Source organism: Podarcis filfolensis (assembly GCF_964270895.1).
Source record: "Podarcis filfolensis genome assembly, chromosome: 16".
Taxonomy (NCBI): domain Eukaryota; kingdom Metazoa; phylum Chordata; class Lepidosauria; order Squamata; family Lacertidae; genus Podarcis; species Podarcis filfolensis.
The window spans coordinates 12,997,515-13,014,757 of record NC_139620.1 but is presented as its reverse complement, the minus strand read 5'-3'; the positions used below and the strand labels follow the sequence as shown (position 1 = coordinate 13,014,757).

The 17,243-nt window shown below is 47.4% G+C and overlaps 1 protein-coding gene across 4 annotated transcripts in view; it reads right to left on the bottom strand.

Moving 5' to 3' along the window:
- Nucleotides 1–11,646: 11,646 nt before the first annotated feature.
- CADM3 (cell adhesion molecule 3) overlaps nucleotides 11,647–17,243 on the bottom strand; it is an 83,800-nt gene continuing 78,203 nt past the window's right edge. The window contains exons 8-9 of one of the 4 annotated variants that reach the window (XM_083591873.1): nucleotides 14,827–14,952; nucleotides 11,647–13,600 (exon numbers count right to left, since the gene is read on the bottom strand). In XM_083591873.1, coding sequence (XP_083447999.1) covers nucleotides 13,452–13,600; nucleotides 14,827–14,952 — 275 coding nt within the window. In that variant the 3' untranslated portion in view covers nucleotides 11,647–13,451. The remainder of the gene's footprint in view (nucleotides 13,601–14,826; nucleotides 14,953–17,243) is intronic. The other 3 variants (XM_083591874.1, XM_083591875.1, XM_083591876.1) reach the window with 3 other exon arrangements.

Genomic DNA, 17,243 nt, shown 5'->3' with positions numbered 1-17,243 from the left:
GACCAGAGTTCCAATCTCCACTTGGCCATGTAACTTGCTGAGTGCCAATGAGCCATTCACAGCCTCTCAGCCTGACCCACTTCACAGGGTTGTGTGAGGATGAACTTGGTAGGGAGAGAACCTTGAGCCGTTTGGAGGAGATGTGGAATAGGGATGCCATAATGAGAATGAAGTAGAATAAAGAAAGCGGGTGACTAGGTAACAACAGCAGATTTTAAGAACAGTAGCGATGTGGGGAGATGTCTGGTTGTTAGTGGGCCCTGCGCTGCGACGGGGGCCTTGGCAGGTGCCCAACTGTGCCAGTCTGTGATGCCAGCCCTGGGGCCATTGGAATAACTTGGGTGGGTAGCTCTACACATTCCTAGACTTCTAAAAAGTGCCAAAAGCAGATCGGCTCCAGAAAGTGTGATATACGATGATTATGAGAGCCAATGGTGCTGTTGGACTAGGACCTGGGAAATCAGGGTCCAAATCCTCACCCAGCCATGAACCTCGCTGTGTGATCTTAAGGGGCCAGTCAGAATCTCTCAGCTTAAGCTACCTCAAAGGGTTGTTGTAAGGATAAAATGGGGAAGAGGGAGAACCTTGTTTGCCACCTTGAGCTTCTTGGAAGATAGGTAAACTATAAATATAATACTGCTGCTACTACTACTGCTGCTGCTAATTATGCATACTTTTTTAAAAAATAACATATATATTCAGGAAGGGGAAATGTTATTCCGATGACTAGAAAAATAGTACTGTTTTCATAGAACCATAGACTTGTAGGGTTGGAAGTCATCTGGTCTAACCCCCTGAAATGCAGGAACCACCGTTTTGTGGACTTTGCAGATCCATCACATAGAAATGGCAGGATCCTTCCCCATATGTTGTCTTTTTGCCATGTGAATGTTATCGATCAGTGATTTTCTTCCTCTGAACATTAAAAACAATGGGCTGTGTTCAACTAACGGTTACTCAGAGTAGACGCATTGCAGTTAATAAGTCTAAGTTAGCCATGGCCATTAATTTCAACAGGTCTACTCTGAGTAGGCCTGGCAACCCAATATTTAAAAGAGATGAGGTAGGAGAAAACTCCGTTCTGCCTTTAGGCTATTCGTTTATTGTGGGATGCAATCCAGAGAGCCGTGTTCTCGTATTCTTGAAGGCTTGTGCATGACTAGTGAATCATTGTGCTCATTCCCATGAGTGACAGATTCCCAGGCTGTAGGACTACCTGATGTTGAGGTTCAAAATTGTGGCCTGGCTTGTAGCACAGGGATTTGACAACCACCAGGTAAAAGAGCCACCTGGTGGCTAAGGATGGAGTTTGTCCCATGGTCCTACAGATGGAGACTGTAGGAAGTAAGTCATTGCACTTTGTTCTTCACTAGCCATCCTTGTTTGGAGGTATCTTTCCAGCTGTTTGAAGGGTTGCAGTTCAGTGTTAGAGCATCTGCTTCCTATGTGAAGGTCCCAGGTTCAATCCCTGACTGGGGAAGATTTCTTGTCTGAAATCACAGAAAGCTGCTATCTGTCAGTGTGGACAATACTGAGCTAGACAGACCAGTTGCTTCTCTGGGCACCTCCAAATGTTGCACCACTCTTTAAGGAGGACATATAGAAAAAGTGGTTGACAGGAGGGCCACAAAGAGGGCTCAGCAGGATGGAGAAAATAAGCTGTATGAGGAAAGAGAGAAGAAGCTGGGCATGCTTTTCACACAGAGAAGAGAAGATTGAGGGGAGACAGCACTCTTCAAAAACCAGAAGGGCTGTTATGCAGAAGAAGGCAAAGATTTGTTCTCTACTGCTCCAAAGGGCAGAACATGGGCTAATGGGTTTAAGATGCAAGGAGGTAGGTTTCAGAGGAACATTTAAGAGAGATTTCTTGATGGTAAGAGCAGTTCCACCATGGAACCAATGACCAACGAGCCTCTTGAGAAGTTCTACCATCAGAGTTCCTGCTTAGAACAGGAAGTTGGGCTACTAGATAGCCTGCCAGGACCTTTTCATCTCTATGGCGGTATTCTACAGTCAAGGCAGAAGGCCACTCTGTCACTGTTGCTTTATGGTTAATCTATGCTCCACAAGTGTAGGAAGGGGCAAAATCTTCAGTGGTCCATCAGCGGGGAGTCCTTTGGTCTGTTTGCTGACTCTGTCTAGCAACGAAGCCCAGCCCCATTCAAAATCCAGCAACATCCCCCACTTCTGTCGCACAAGCGTGGAATCTGCCATTTTCAAGATTTGACACCGGGATTTTAATTTTCGACGGGGATGTGCTTAACCTCAAAATAGTTCAAGAGGGAGTTTAGTGGCTTCCTGGAATCTCCCGGGTGTTTCGGTTTGATATAAAATCTCATAAGCCGTCAGCTGCCAAGGTCTAAATGCCAACGTGTGTCAGCTATCAAATACTGCCAAACGTCAAATACTAGCAAAATGCTCTGTCATGGATGATGGGTGGAGAATATGAGAATGTTGCAGAGATCCCAGAAGAGAGTTGCACAAACGTATTTCGACATATAATGAATTGCCTCCCATTAGAAACTGAATCACCCACAGCCAGGGTTTGCCCTCCCTGAAGTCTTGGGTCTGCTACTATCAACATCAGGAGTCAGGGAACTTTTTCAGTCTAAGGGTCGGGTCCACAACTGGCCCAGTTTTGTAGTGCCACTGACCTGTCAATCATCTTATGTCCTCTGACGCCAGGCTATTCAAATTTCAAGTCAAGTGCAGGCATAGATTTATCTCCGATCTCACCACCCATCTAGAAATAAACCAGGCAGAGGGCCTTCTCAGTAGTGGCGCCTGCCCTGTGGAACACACTCCCATCAGATGTCAAGGAAATAAACAACTATTTGACTTTTAGAAGACATCTGAAGGCGGCCATTCAGAAAAAGAAATACTGTTAAAGAGCAGGTAGATCCTAGTGCTCTGTTGCTTAGTGCTAAGATCAGAGATAACAGATCTTTGTGCCTGGCATCATAAGATGACAGATATCTGACAGGTAGGGATGGGTGAATCTGTCAATTCTGGTTTTTCTCAGACCTCATCCACACTTCTGCTTGTCCCGTATCTAGAAAGCATGGAGTCTGAGCAGTTTCCTCCTTGCTCTGCTCCTCTCCCAGGGAAAACCCACTCTTCATCTCTAAATCGGAGCAGACATCAATTAGGAGAAAACCCAAATTGCCATTTGCTCTGATTGAGTGCTAAAGAGTGGTATTCCCCAGGGAAAGCAAAGCACAAGAGGAAGTGTGGGTAAGCCCTCCGTTTCTCATTTTCCTGATCTTAAGTTCAGTTTTCCACATTTCCACATTGCTTTAATAATAATAATAATAATAATAATTTTTATTTATACCCCGCCCTCCCCAGCCAAGGCCGGGCTCAGGGTGGCTAACAAGCAATAATAAAAACAAGTTGAATGAATACAACTTAAAAACAAGATTAAAATACAACATTAAAATATTGAAACATTAAAATATTAAAATGCAGCCTCATCACAGGAGGAGAAAGGAAAAAGAAAGAGGGGGGGGGGGAATCAAACTGATTCTGAGCCAAAGGCCAGATGGAACAACTCTGTCTTACAGGCCCTGTGGAAAGAAATCAGATCCCGCAGGGCCCTGGTCTCATGAGGCAGAGCGTTCCACCAGGCTGGAGCCAGTGTTGAGAAGGCCCTGGCTCTGGTTGAGGCTAATCTAACTTCCTTAGGGCCCGGGACCTCTAGGGTGTTGCTATATATGGACCTTAAGGTCCTCTGTGGGGCATACCAGGAGAGGCGGTCCCGTAGGTACGAGGGTCCTAGGCCGTGAAAGGCTTTAAAGGTCAAAACCAGCACCTTAAATCTGACCCTGTACTCCACCGGGAGCCAGTGCAGCTGGAAAAGCACTGGGTGAATATGCTCCCATGGCAGAGACCCCGTGAGGAGCCTCGCTGCAGCATTCTGCACCCACTGGAGTTTCTGGGACAGCTTCAAGGGCAGAGTGAATTACAGTAATCAAGCCTGGAGGTGACCATCGCATGGATCACTGTGGCCAGGTCGGGGTGGGAAAGGTAAGGAACCAACTGCTTGATGCGGCGAAGGTGGGAAAATGTCGCCATTTTTTTTTAAATTGAAAAGGTCCTCCTGAAAATTTAACAACATTTTAATGCAAGTTTCCCCTAATATACATGTTTGTATGAAATTTTAAACAATAGACACATTTTTGTAAAGCAAAATTCCGTAATACTATGCATTTTGGTATATTATTTTCACTAATATATGTGCACACTTTACTTGAGAAAATGCATTTTTGTACACACTACTTGGCCAGAAAACTGCACTGCAAAAATTCAGAGAAGTGTGAATTTCAAAGGATGGCTATTTTTCAGTTTTTGCATTATGTGAATGTATTATGTGAATTAGCTAGGTTTCCCTTAAATGCTAATTGAACCAAATTTATCCTATCCCTACTGACAGCTGGCAGGAGCGAACTTTGGTCTGGCAAAGTTCAGCCGTTACCTGTGCGATACCAAAACCCAGCACTTCCACCTCTCACCTTCCATTCTGTTCAATTCAATTCACTATGTCATCCTTGTGATGCCCTGTGACATCCCCCAAGCTCAGTGCCCAGTGTGGCAGAACTGGTCACACTGCCCTAAATCAGCCGCTGCAGCTGGGTTTGGATTTCCCCCAATGGGATTGCTAATCGGGCCAATGGGACTGAATTTCCCCATTTCCTGATCTACATAATAGCTCCACTTTTTAATCTGTACGGCTCCACGCAGGCTCCATTTCTTGGCCACACCCAACATATAACAAAGGGAAAGGATTGAGGAACTGGATTATAAAGAAAATGATTTTATATACTCTGGAACTAGTGGAGCTGAAGAAAAAGTTCAGGGGCTAAGCATAAGTGAGCTCTGATGGCACTTTTCTTTTTTTTTTTTGGAAATGAGAAAGCAGATAGAGAAGCATGATGAAAGGAAAAAGGGGACACAAAAAGAAACTTCCGCCATGTGTAAAATGCCTGCCCAGTTTCTCCAAAGCAAGCCAGATACAGATGTACAGTTAGCCTGTGGATGGAAACCACTGAATGTCACACCCCTGATCTGAATAGGCCCACCTCTCAGATGGCTTGGTCCCGCCCTCAAATCTGCATAGCTCCACCCACATTCTGTTTCTACGTGTGATCCCAGCATGTGGTGGAATCTTGGGCTTTAAGGGTGTGTCAGAGTGCATGCTGGGAACTGGAGAAGATTAGGTTAGGTAGTTCAGGAATGAGGAACCTTTGGTCCTCCAGATGCTGTTGAGCTCTAGCTCTCATCAGCTCCATGCAGCATGGTCAATGGTCAGGGATGATGAGAGGTGTAGACCAGCAACATCTGGAAGGCCACAGGTCCCCTGGCCTTGGGAGAGAGCAGGAGAGACCCCTCAAATCTTGTCAGGTGTCAAGGCCGGTATTTGGTGAATATTCAGAGAATATCCAGTAAATATTTGACACAAGATTATTTGAAGGTGGGCAAATCCATTTCAGCTCCTGGAGAATGAATCGTGTAACTCCAAAAATGACACCAACATAATTTTTTTAAAGTTATTGGACAACAGGCTGGGAAACACCATTGAGCTGAATCTTTCCACGCTCAGCTAATAAAATGGTCAATAAATCTTTGTAGGTTTGCAATTTAACGGCTTGTCTCTAAGGAACGATCTCGTCCCTGTGTTTGAATGATATGTCAAAACAGAGACAATATTGGCATGTCTTTCTCTCTCTCTGTGTGTATATATATATATATATATATATATATATATATATATTCTCCTGTGAATGACATAGTAAGGCCTATCACACCTCACAGAGTTCTTGTGAGGAAATAAATTTGGGGGAATAAAAATGTGATAAATCACAATAATAAAAAAAAAGTAAGGTTAGTCATAGCCAGGGACACTTTTAAGTTGTTGCTGCACCCTTGGCGAGATCAACCAGACTTAATTTCTATGCCCTCCTTTTCACCAATAAATATTTCTGTACAGTGATTTGAGGAAGGGCCTGGTTCAATCTCTGGCATCTCAAGGTAAGGCTAGGAATGCATCTAGGCTAACCGAGAAAGGTGGACCAATGGTCTGACTCTGCATAAGGCAGCTTCCTAAGTGTTTAAAATGTCTGAAGAACAAGCATTACCCCACTGCCCACATCAAGAGAAATAATAGGACGACTTTGTTGTTCTGCGTTGGCCAGACCCCTTCCAGAGTATTATGTCCAGTTCTTCTCAGCACAGTTTAAGAAGGATATTGACAAACTGGGATGTGTGCAGAGGAGGGAGACCAAGATAATCAAGACTTTGGAAACCAAGCCTTATGAGGAACGGTTGAGGGAGTTGGGCAATGTTTAGCCTGGAGAAGACTGAAAGGTGATACGATATCTGAAGGGCTGTCCAATGGAAGATGGAGAAAGCTTGTTTTCTGCTCTTCCAGAGGGTATTAGGACCAAAACCAATGGATTCAAATGGCAAGAAAGGAAATCCCAACGAAACATCAGGAAGAACTTTCTGAAGGTAAGAGCTGTTTGGCAGTGGAAGAGACTTCCTTGGAAGGTGGCAGACTATCTTTCATGGGAGGTTTATAAACAGAGGTTGGCTGTCAGGGGTTCTTTAGCTGCGATTCCTTCATTGCACGGGGTTGGTCCCTTCCAACTCTACAATTACCGTATTTTTCGCCCTATAGGACACACTTTTCCCCCTCCAAAAATGAAGGGGAAATGTGTGTGCGTCCTATGGGGCAAATCCAGGCTTCAGGAAGCTATCCGCAAGCCTTGGGAGCCTGCGGGAGTTCCCGCCGGGCTCCCAAGGCTTGCGGACAGCAGCCTGCAGCCCGAAACCTGGGGAGCACAGCAGAGCGCACCCCGGGCTTCGGGTAGCTCTCCGCAAGCCTTGGGAGCCCGGCGGAAGTTCCCACCGGGCTCCCTAGGCTTGCGGATAGCAGCCTGCATCCCGAAGCCTGGGGCGCCCTGAGCAGCGCACCCCGGGCTTTGGGCAGATATCCGCAGGCTTGCGGATAGCAGCCTGTTCTGGGGGCTGGGGTCGGGGGAAGCTCAGGCTTCCCCCGCCCCAGCCCCGTGCCTGGGGGGGAATAAAATGTTTTTCTTTATTCCCCCCCCCAAAAACTAGGTGCGCCCTATGGGCCGGTGTGCCCTATAGGGCGAAAAATACGGTATATGACTCTGTGCTATGATCACAGTTCAGTTTTACATTTCAGTCCACTCCTGTAGCTGCTGCATGAATTAGAACCTTTGAATCTGTTTCTTGGAGGGCAGGACACATGAATTGCACAGTATCACAGTTCCCCAGAAGCTATATCTTTACAAATCTGAAATAACCTTGGTACTAGTTCATATGAGTGCAGTTATAGAAAAGTTTATACAACAGGAGTTACCTGCCTGGTTTCTTTTCATTGGCTCATTCCAATGTTTTCTATGTGAAAGAAACACAAGGCACCTGTGTGTTTTAAAAGTTTAGACGGCACACTTTTGATTTGAACGCTCCTAACAAAAAGATTTCAGTTCATTTTCCATCTGTTACAAAGACCTGCCTGAGACAACCTCCCTTGGGCAGGTCTGTCTTATCAAAACAAGGTTTGCCAAGCTGGTGCCCTCCAGATATTTTTGATTATAACTCCCATCAGTCCCAGTTCAAAACATCTGCAGGGCACCAGCTTGACAAATGCTGTTGCATTAAAGCAGCAGCAACAGCAGGGTGCCTCCAATCCTACTCAGAGTAGACCCATGGAAACTAATAGACATGGTTCACTTAGGCTTGTTCGTTTTAATGGGCCTACTCTGAGCAGGACTTTGTTGGACACAACCCTGTGTCCATGCAACCCATTTTAAATGGTGCACGAGGGGCAGTCAAGTCGCCGAGGCTTTGTTGAAATAATATTCCAGTTTGCCTGGCAGGAGGACAGAAATCGAGGCGGCTTAGTCACCCAGGGGAATTGGGAGGGGAGAGAAAAGAACATTGGAGGGTTAAACGTGAAGGCATGACTCCGTTGTCAGTTCAAAGGAGGTGACTGCTTGCCAAGTGCCAGGTTAAAAGGGGGAAAAATGCTAAAGGTTTTGTCAACATGCATGTTGGCAGGCAAAGCTTCAAACGACAAGTAATTGTTTCGTGCTGGAAGAGACAACAAGGGCTTTAAAACTGTTGTTAACCCTGCTGAGCTGAAGATATCACCTTTAATTAGTGCAACGTAAGAGCCCCATCTCTCTCTCTCTCTTACACACACAGAGATAAAATTCCTTCTCTCTCGCTTTCTCTCCATCATGGCTCATTGCTACAGCACATGCTGCCTTGCCCCAGGCTCAAACACCCACAGCATCTCCCGGTGGGGCTCAGAATATCCCCTCTGAAACCCTGCCAGTCCGTGTTGGCAATACTGAGCTTGATGAAGACAGTATAAGGCAGCTTCTCTTGTTCCTATTTAATACAGTCCTTTCTCTGGAAACATGAGGACTAGAATCTTATTTAGAAAATGGCCACAGCTCAGGGGCAGAGAATTTGCTTTGCATTCAGAATGTCCCCAGTTCAATCCCCAGCATCTCCAGGTAGGGCTGGCAGAGACACACCTGCCTTAAATGCCAGAGAGTTACCTGCTGCTGGTCAGTGTAGACAGCACTGAGTTAGATGCATCAATGGGCTGACTTGGTCAGGTTACTCTGCTTTCCTTCTCACTTGCACAAGGCAAATTTCCCCCAGCCAGACAAATCTTCTCACATGGATCAGCCACATGGTAATCCAACCTAATCCATGATCTATGGGGTGGTATCCAACTAAATATTGTCTAGAATAGACCCGTTGACATTAATGGACTTAAGTTAGCCATGTCCATTAATTTCCATGGGTCTCCTCTGAGTAGGACAAACATCGGCTGCAACCCCAAATAAATAAATAGATCCCACCCCGTGCTGAAAACTCAAGATGCCCAGCAGTTATAGAAAGGCAGACCTTGTGTTAGAACCTCCATGTCCAGGGGCAGTCTAGCTCTAAAGAGCACATATGGGGAGGATAGGGAAGAACAGAGGGGAGTTTACGGTCTTGTAGGCTCCCTGAAGGCCACTGACATTGATACAGCCTTGATTCCATCTGCAGAAGTGCTGATAATCTGTTCAGTCACCAGGCGAAAGAAGGGAGCAGGGGAGATCCCACAGCGCACTATGGCTCTGTGGATGTTGTTGGACTCCTGCTCCCATCATCCCCTGCTGGCTGGGGCTGATGGGAACTGGGGGTCCAACAACATCTACAGGGATCCGTCCATGGCTGGGGTCCATCGGAGCGGAGGTTTTGGTGGTGGTGGTGGGGAGGTATCAGTCATTGGCTTGATCAAATCGAAGAGCCAACACTTCCATCAAATTTCCAATCAGTTCAGAGACTGGCCGAGGCAGGAGCAAGATTCCCACCGTTTCAAAGTAATGCACTTGCAGGAGGTTGGACTAGGTGACCCTTCCAACTCTACAAGCTTGTGATTTTATGATTCACTGCAGGAACCCTGGGAAGTTCCCACCTGATGTCAGCTTTTGAGCAGGTAAGGTGGACGTGGTCCATAAAAGGCGGGGGAAGGTTGTGCTGTGGACTGTGCTTTGAAGTCCCAACAATCAGCTGATTGTTGGTGCTTCAAAGCACCCATCAGTGCTTGCGGAGCAATGTGTGGTTTTCTTTAAGCCCCCAACAATCAGCTGATAAAGTTTGCCTAGCCTTGCATCCTCCTGCCTTCCTTCTCCCTGAGCCCCACTTTCCATAGGCACTTAAGAAGGTCCTCTTACACCAGGAGGGGGAAACTGGATCCAGCTCTTTACCTATCTTCCCTGCCACAGGCCAAGTTTGCCACACCTGACATCACAGGTGAGACCCATTTCTGCCTGCAGGGTTTTGAAATCAAACCATACAGGTGCAAATGCAACCAGCTGATCGTTGGTGACTTCAGAGGATTGCACGCAGCTCTCGCTGCAAGCACTGACGACCAGGGTGCTTTGAAGCCCCGGCGATCAGCTGGTTGCCAGGGTTTTCAAAACACAGCTCACAGCACAAATTCCCTGCCTCCTTCTTGGACTAGGCCCATCTTTACCTGTCCAAAACCTGACATCGGGTGTAGGATAGGTGGGCTTAGTCTGCTCAGAACAGCCTTGCAGGCCAAATGAGAAATGCTTGCAAACTCAAATAGGCCCATGGGGCCAAAGGATCCCATCGCTGCCCAAGACCAAACTGCCTGAGACGCTAGTTCTGACCTTCAAGGGACCCTCAGCCAGAGCAGGATCTGGGCCAACCTGCTGACCTCTTAACACCTGACAACACCGATGTAACAAACTTGAGAACTCTCCTCGAACTGACCACCAGTCCATCAGCTCCAGCATCCTCTAGTTTCTGTTTCCTGTTTGCCGCAGTGGCCAATCAGGTGCCTCAGTCTGAAAAGTCCACCATCAACCACCAGGGCTTAAAGGCAGTAACCCTCATTTGCCACAGATCCCCAGCAACTGGATATTTAGAGGTAGCCTGCATCTGAAGATGAAGGATCCATTCCTAACCTCTGTGGCCAGTAAGAACAAAAGAGGAGTCCTCTTGAGTCAGGCCAGATGTGCATCTAGTCCAGAAATCTGTTCCTACAGTCGCCAACCAGGTGTTTTAGGAAGGCCACAAGTAGGTCATGAGGTCAACAGCTCTCTCTTGCTGCTGCTCCCAACCAACCCTGACTCCAATCCTAGGAGTAGCATATAGTCATCAGGACTGGTACCCGTTGGTTGTTTTATCCTCCATGAATTTTGTCTAATCCCCTCTTTCACAGCCATCATCGCTACACCATGCCAGAAGTTCTGTTGCATTTGCTTTGTCCTGAGTATGTTGCCAATCAATATTGCCAAGCTATCAAGAGGAGAATACATACACTCACTCCACTGGAAGAGCTGCAGTTCCCAGGAATGTCTGCAACGACTTTGACAACAGAAAGTTCTCTGCACATGCTCAGAAGCCCTATTCTCCAGCCTGCCCAGTTGCCAAGGACAATCACCAGCTACTTAGCCTATCTTAGGTGAAACCTGGACCAACAGTATCTTCAAGACTCGACATCGCAAGCTGGAAAGTGGCGTTTGGCTCTGTGTTTGAGATGAAATGTGTGAACATCACAGAACTACAAAACGAGCAGCAAAAGAAGCCATCGCTGGGACATGCTCTCTGCATGCATGTTCATTGCACTAAATACTTTGAAAAATAGACAGATGTGAATTCACAGAGCTAAGGCAAAATATTTCACCTATCCATGCCAATTGCTGTGTTAAGTGTTCAGCCGCTACACTATTTCCAAAGAAAAGAAAAGAAAAGAAAAGAAAAGAAAAGAAAAGAAAAGAAAAGAAAAGAAAAGAAAAGAAAAGAAAAGAAAAGAAAAGCAGGCACCTTAAAACTCGAAAGGCCTACCATTTTCATGGCGAGAACAACTGCCCTCCCCTCAAAGTCTGCTTTTGTTTCATTTTACAATCCATCAAGTTTCTGGCCCTCCCTGAGGTTTTTGAGGAAATCTCGAAAAACCATGGCAGTAGTTGTGTGCGACAATTGTGTCTGTGTGTGAGTTGGGAGGGAGGAGAGGCTATTGTGACAGAAGGCAAAGTGGAAGGAAGAACCAGAGGCGGTTGTTCTTTTAGAGATCACAAAGCAAGATTTCATGATTTGGGGAGTGGGGGGACAGTGGTGGACCCCCCCAAGTTTTTATTGACAGTGGAAAGGCATTAGTTTATCCCTCAGTGGCGGTGGTGAACAGGGCATCTGAATCATTTGCAATGAGAGCAACCTTCAGATGTATGCCTGTGAGGAAGAAACACTGTTTCTGATTGCAGTGTTGGATCCAGGCTTGAATTAATTTGGCAGGGTGTGTATTTGTGTGCATGTTGAAATAACCGCAGCTGACGACCCCCCCCCCCCCGGTCTAATCAGTATCAAACACTGGAGATTGGGAAACTGTAATTGCATCACTCAATAAATCTTGCTCATTCAATTCTCCCCACCAATGGGCTGATGGCATTCGAAGCTGCCCTTGAGCTATGGGGCACCCCCCTGGAATGCCTTGCTTCCTCTCTAACCCAAGGAAGACACAGGAGGGTAGCGGGTACCCTTTTGCACTGAGAAACCGGGGCTCCGAACCAAGAGAAAACCCCAGTGATGGGAGTCCTCTCTCTTTGAGTGGCCCCCTTAGAAGCACCTAGCTCTCGAACCCCCCCCCCTCATGACTGGGAAGCATAAAGGACACCAGGGGAGCCTCAAAGCAAACTCCCCCTTTCTTCTTCTTTTTTTGCCATGGGTTTGGGTCGGGACTGCAACTGGCTAGCTGGCATCCCTTGGTACACGGACCACACAACGACATTCTCCTCTCCAAACAAAGAGACGCAACCGGAGGAACGAAATCTCGTCGAAGGATAAAATCGGCAGAGGTTTTCATAGCGAACCTGCCCCCCAAATTTGAGCCTGTCCTTCATCAGCCTGGCTCCCAAAACCTTCCCGAATGAAGACCATCACAGAGGAAGGCCTGAGGAAGTTGGAGGCAGCATGGAGGAAAGTTCCCTTTGCTGCGTCCCCCTCCTCTTCCAATAGGAAGGGGGGGGGCTTTCCAGGCCTTAGAGCCGGGCCCCCGATTTTGATAAGCCCAGCACTCCCTTGCTCAGAGTTCAGCCCGCCTTGCTTGACCCCTAAGATGCAAGATTAAGGGATCTCCTCCCGATGTCCATTCTCCCCACCCCAACCCAAGCGGATTTGATCCTCCGACATCAAAACAGAAAAAGCAGAACAACTCTAAAGGAAAGCAAGAGATACACCATCCGAACCCCCCAACAAACCCCTACAGTGCCCCCACTTCAAGACATTCCAAACATAAGGGAACGAGAACAGAGGTTTTTCTCTTTTTTTGCAAAAAAAGAAAGAAAAAAAGAGTCAAAAACAAGAGTACGCCATCGAAAAAGAAGATAAAACAGCCTCAAAAGGAGCCGGAAGGAAGGAAGGAAGGAAGGAAGAAGGGAGGGAAAGAAGGAAGGAAGGAAGAAGGGAGGGAAGGAAGGAAGAAAGAAAGGTATCATCACTCACTCTCCAGGTCTGTGTTTAGTGCGATTTTGGCAGCCGCAGATATGTAGGTACAAGCAAGCAGGAACAAGGGGTTTTGAGGGGTTCTCAATGTTCGGGTGCGTGTCCCCCCCGTTTAGTAACAATGTTTTATACAAGTTCAAAGAAGCATTGTGAGCCAAGCTGATCTTCTTTCTCTCTCTCGTTCCTCCTCTGTCCCATCGCCGATCTCGGTCCCCCACCATCATCCCTCTGTCTGTCCGTCCATTCCTTCCTGGGCGCGAGAGAAATTCCTTTGACATATTGGTTGGGTGGGTTCTGTTGTCATTCAGTCGAGGTTGGGTTCCGATCCGCCACTTCCTCCTCCTCCTCCTCCTCCCCCCTGCTGCCCGGCCGCCAGGCCCCACCCTCCCCACTCAGATGAAATACTCCTTCTTGTCATCCCCACCAGTTTGACCGCCCTCGGCGTTGATAATGGCTGTGTCTGCGTCTGGGGCGTCGTCCGAGCCTTTGGCCTCATGGGTCAGGTAGGTACCTGCATAGGGACACAGAAAAAGAGAGGAAGCTACCGGATGGGGTCATTTGGCTTGGAGCAAAAGTGGAGCTTATTTAGGATGGCTAAGGAAAGTGGGAAGGGTCTGTACCACCACAAGGGAACATGGGTCTTGCATGGTTCACCCAACCACACCTCCAAAAGACATGGCTTGCATGCAGAAGATCAGAGGTTCAGCACCATGGGCATAGTCAGGCGCAGCAACTGCCCCCCTAAATCAAGTAAGTAAATAAAAAATACTTAACCAAAAGTATTTGGTTAAGTACTTGGGATGCAGGTGGCGCTGTGGGTTAAACCACAGAGCCTAGGACTTGCCTATCAGAAGGTCGCCGGTTTAATCCCTGTGATGGGGTAAGCTCCCGTTGCTCGGTCCCTGCTCCTGCCAACCTAGCAGTTCGAAAGCATATCAAAGTGCAAGTAGATAAATAGGTACCGCTCCGGCGGGAAGGTACACTGCTCTGGTTCGCCAGAAGCAGCTTAGTCATGCTGGCCACATGACCTGGAAGCTGTACGCCGGCTCCCTCGGCCAATAAAACAAGATGAGTGCCACAACCCCAGAGTCGGCCATGACTGGACCTAATGGTCAGGGGTCCCTTTACCTTTACCTAACCAAAGTTAGAAATGATCACAATATTTGAAATGGAAATGTTCGCCAAGGTCATTGTGATGATGTTGTGGCACATTCTAGTGACCCGACAGAGCGATAGGCGTGGCTTCCACGAACTGACCAATCGCGTCACAGGTAGCTCGGTTCTGGAACAGGACAGGTGGGTGTCTTGCTGCCCCAACACAAATCCTGGCTACGCCCATATTCAACACCCCCTTTCCCAATAACTCCAGCTAGATTTGGAGCCCAAGGGCCACGCTTCCTTCTGGAGAACTCTTTGAGGGCAATATGCAACTGGTGGGCAGGGCCAGAGGCCAAAGCAGGCAGAGCAACGAATGCAATTTTTAAAATCTTTGTACTGTAGGTTAGTTTCCGCACAAACAAACACACCTCTCTATCGCCTATCCAGGCCAACATTTCAGACATTTCCAAAAGCCCTCAGGGAAGGTGTGAAGCAGGGCTGGCGAGAGGAGCAGCCTGAGCAGAGTGTGGATGCAGCTGGAGAAGGGTATGTGGAGTCCCAACGGCCAGATAAGAGATGCCTGGAGGGCCGCAGTCAACCCTTGCGGTCTACCCAGCCCCGGTTTGCAAGACGCAGAAAACATTTGTGCAGGTTTGAGTTGAAGCCTACCTTTGTGCCGGATCAGGTAGTGACCCAGAACAATGAGGAGGATAAGGAGCAGGAAGACAATGACAGCCACTATTCCCCCAATGATGGCGTGGTACGTGCTCCCACTGTGGGTCATGGGGCTGGCATCTATCCAGAGGGAAAGGAGAAAAGCGAAAGGAGAAAAAGTTGGCTGAGAAAAAAGTTAGCTGAGAAGCAGCCAAGAAAATCCACACATCTCACTGACTGGCTTTTCCCTCCAAGCACCCAAACCAGAGCAGTCGAGGCAGAAGCGGGTGAGGGATGATGCCCGGAGGAAGAAAGGAAGCAGAATATACAGAGGGGAAGATGAAATACTCCCCATGCTGGCCACAGTGAAACTCCCTGTCCTCCATACCTTCATTACAGTGGTACCTCGGGTTAAGAACTTAATTCGTTCTGGAGGTCTGCTCTTAACCTGAAACTGTTCTTAATCTGAAGCACCACTTTAGCTAATGGGTCCTCCTGCTGCCGCCACGCTGCCGGAGCACGATTTCTGTTCTCATCCTGAAGCAAAGTTCTTAACCTGAGGTACTATTTCTGGGTTAGCGGAGTCTGTAACCTGAAGCGTATGTAACCCGAGGTACCACTGTACATAGTTTCTGTCTGATGCTGAAGACATACTTCTTTACTCTAACACAGGGGTCAGCAACCTTTTTCAGCTGTCGGCCGGTCCACCATCCCTCAGACCATGTGGAAGGGCCGGACAATATTTTTTTTTTTTGGGGGGGGGGAAATGAACGAATTCCTATGCCCCACAAATAACCCAGAGATGCATTTTAAATAAAAGGACACATTCTACTCATGTAAAAACATGCTGATTCCCAGACCGTCCGTGGGCCAGATTGAGAAGGCGATTGGGCCGCATCTGGCCCACGGGCCTTAGGTTGCCTACCCCTGCTCTAACACCAGAGATACAGGATTGCATCCGGTAACTTTTGTGGGGGTTAAAAAATAAGACACCAATGCAATGTAATCAGTATCAGTGTGGTGTAGTGGTTTAGAGCATAAGACTAGGACTTCGGAGAGAATGGTTCGATTCTCCCTCAGCCATGAACGTCACGTATAACCTTGAAGCTTTTGAATTGTTTTGTTCTGACGTTCCTAATGTTTTCTCTCTTACTTATCATTACCATGTTGAAGGGCAACTGAAAGCTGTAGCTGAATAATAGGCCCCACACAGCAATAGGTCTCTGTTTTCTCCCAAGTACATGAAAACAGGAGGCTCTGCCATAATGCCTTGTTTGTGGTGGACTTGTACTTAAAGAATGTGAGGTCTGGAGGGTGGCAACGCGAGAAGGGGCCTTTTCTGTAGTGGCTCCCCATTTGTGGAACTCTCTCCCCTGGGAGGCTCACCGGGCACCTCCATTATATATTTTTAGGCACCAGGTGAAAATATTCCTCTTCAACCAGGCCTTTGGCTGATTAATATCCCACAGCCTTTTAAATGTGTCTATGGGAGCAGGGGAGCATTGTTTTGTTGTTTTTGCTTTAATTCTTTATCTTGTATTTTATTCTGTGAAGTGCCCTGAGATCTTGTGACGAAGGGTCGTATACAAATTTAATAATACACACACACACACACACACACACACACACAAATATATAACCAACAATAGTTTGTGATATTTCTATAGCAAGCAGCATATAAATCCCCTAAAATAATTGTGATAAAAAACAATGATGTGTGATATTTCTGTAGTAGCCAGTAGTATATAAATTGCCTAAATAAAATAGTAGTAGTAACAATGATAAATAAGTAAATAACTATGACTATTTCTGCAGCAACCAAGCATCCTGCAGGAGAGAGCAATAAAGTGACCCAAGGGTTAGCAAAGCCATTCTTATTCCTGAATCTGGAAAACCAGCCATGCAAGATATGAATGCAAGATAGGCCAGGCCATGGACCCAAATATAAGACAGCTAAATCCTTGGCTGAGATGCCTCAGCAGGTGGCTCCCTGGTGGCTCCCCCCCCCCCGCTCCTGCCAATCAAGTGCCCATCCAGAACCCATGGGGGGATTATTTGGGAATGCAGATGCTCACTCAACACAGCAGCCTGAGTGAAGGGGTTAAGTGGTTGCTATGGCGACATAATCGGTGGACCTTTAAAGGTGGAGGACTAGCTGTGGGGTGAGAAGACGAGGTGCCGGCAAGGCAAAGAAAGTACATTTGGCTCCAGCATGTGGGGGCCAGCACGGTATGGTGCTTCCATGTGTTCAAAGCACTTCGCACGTGCCATCCCAGAATCATAGAATTGCGGAGAGTTGGAAGGGACCTCGAATGTCATCTAGCTCAACTCCCTGCAACGTGGAAACCATGCCATCTTCCTTACAACAAGGTGGGTCGGCATTATGATCCCCGCCCATAACGCACATGGGGAGACTGAGTCCAAAGGGCTAC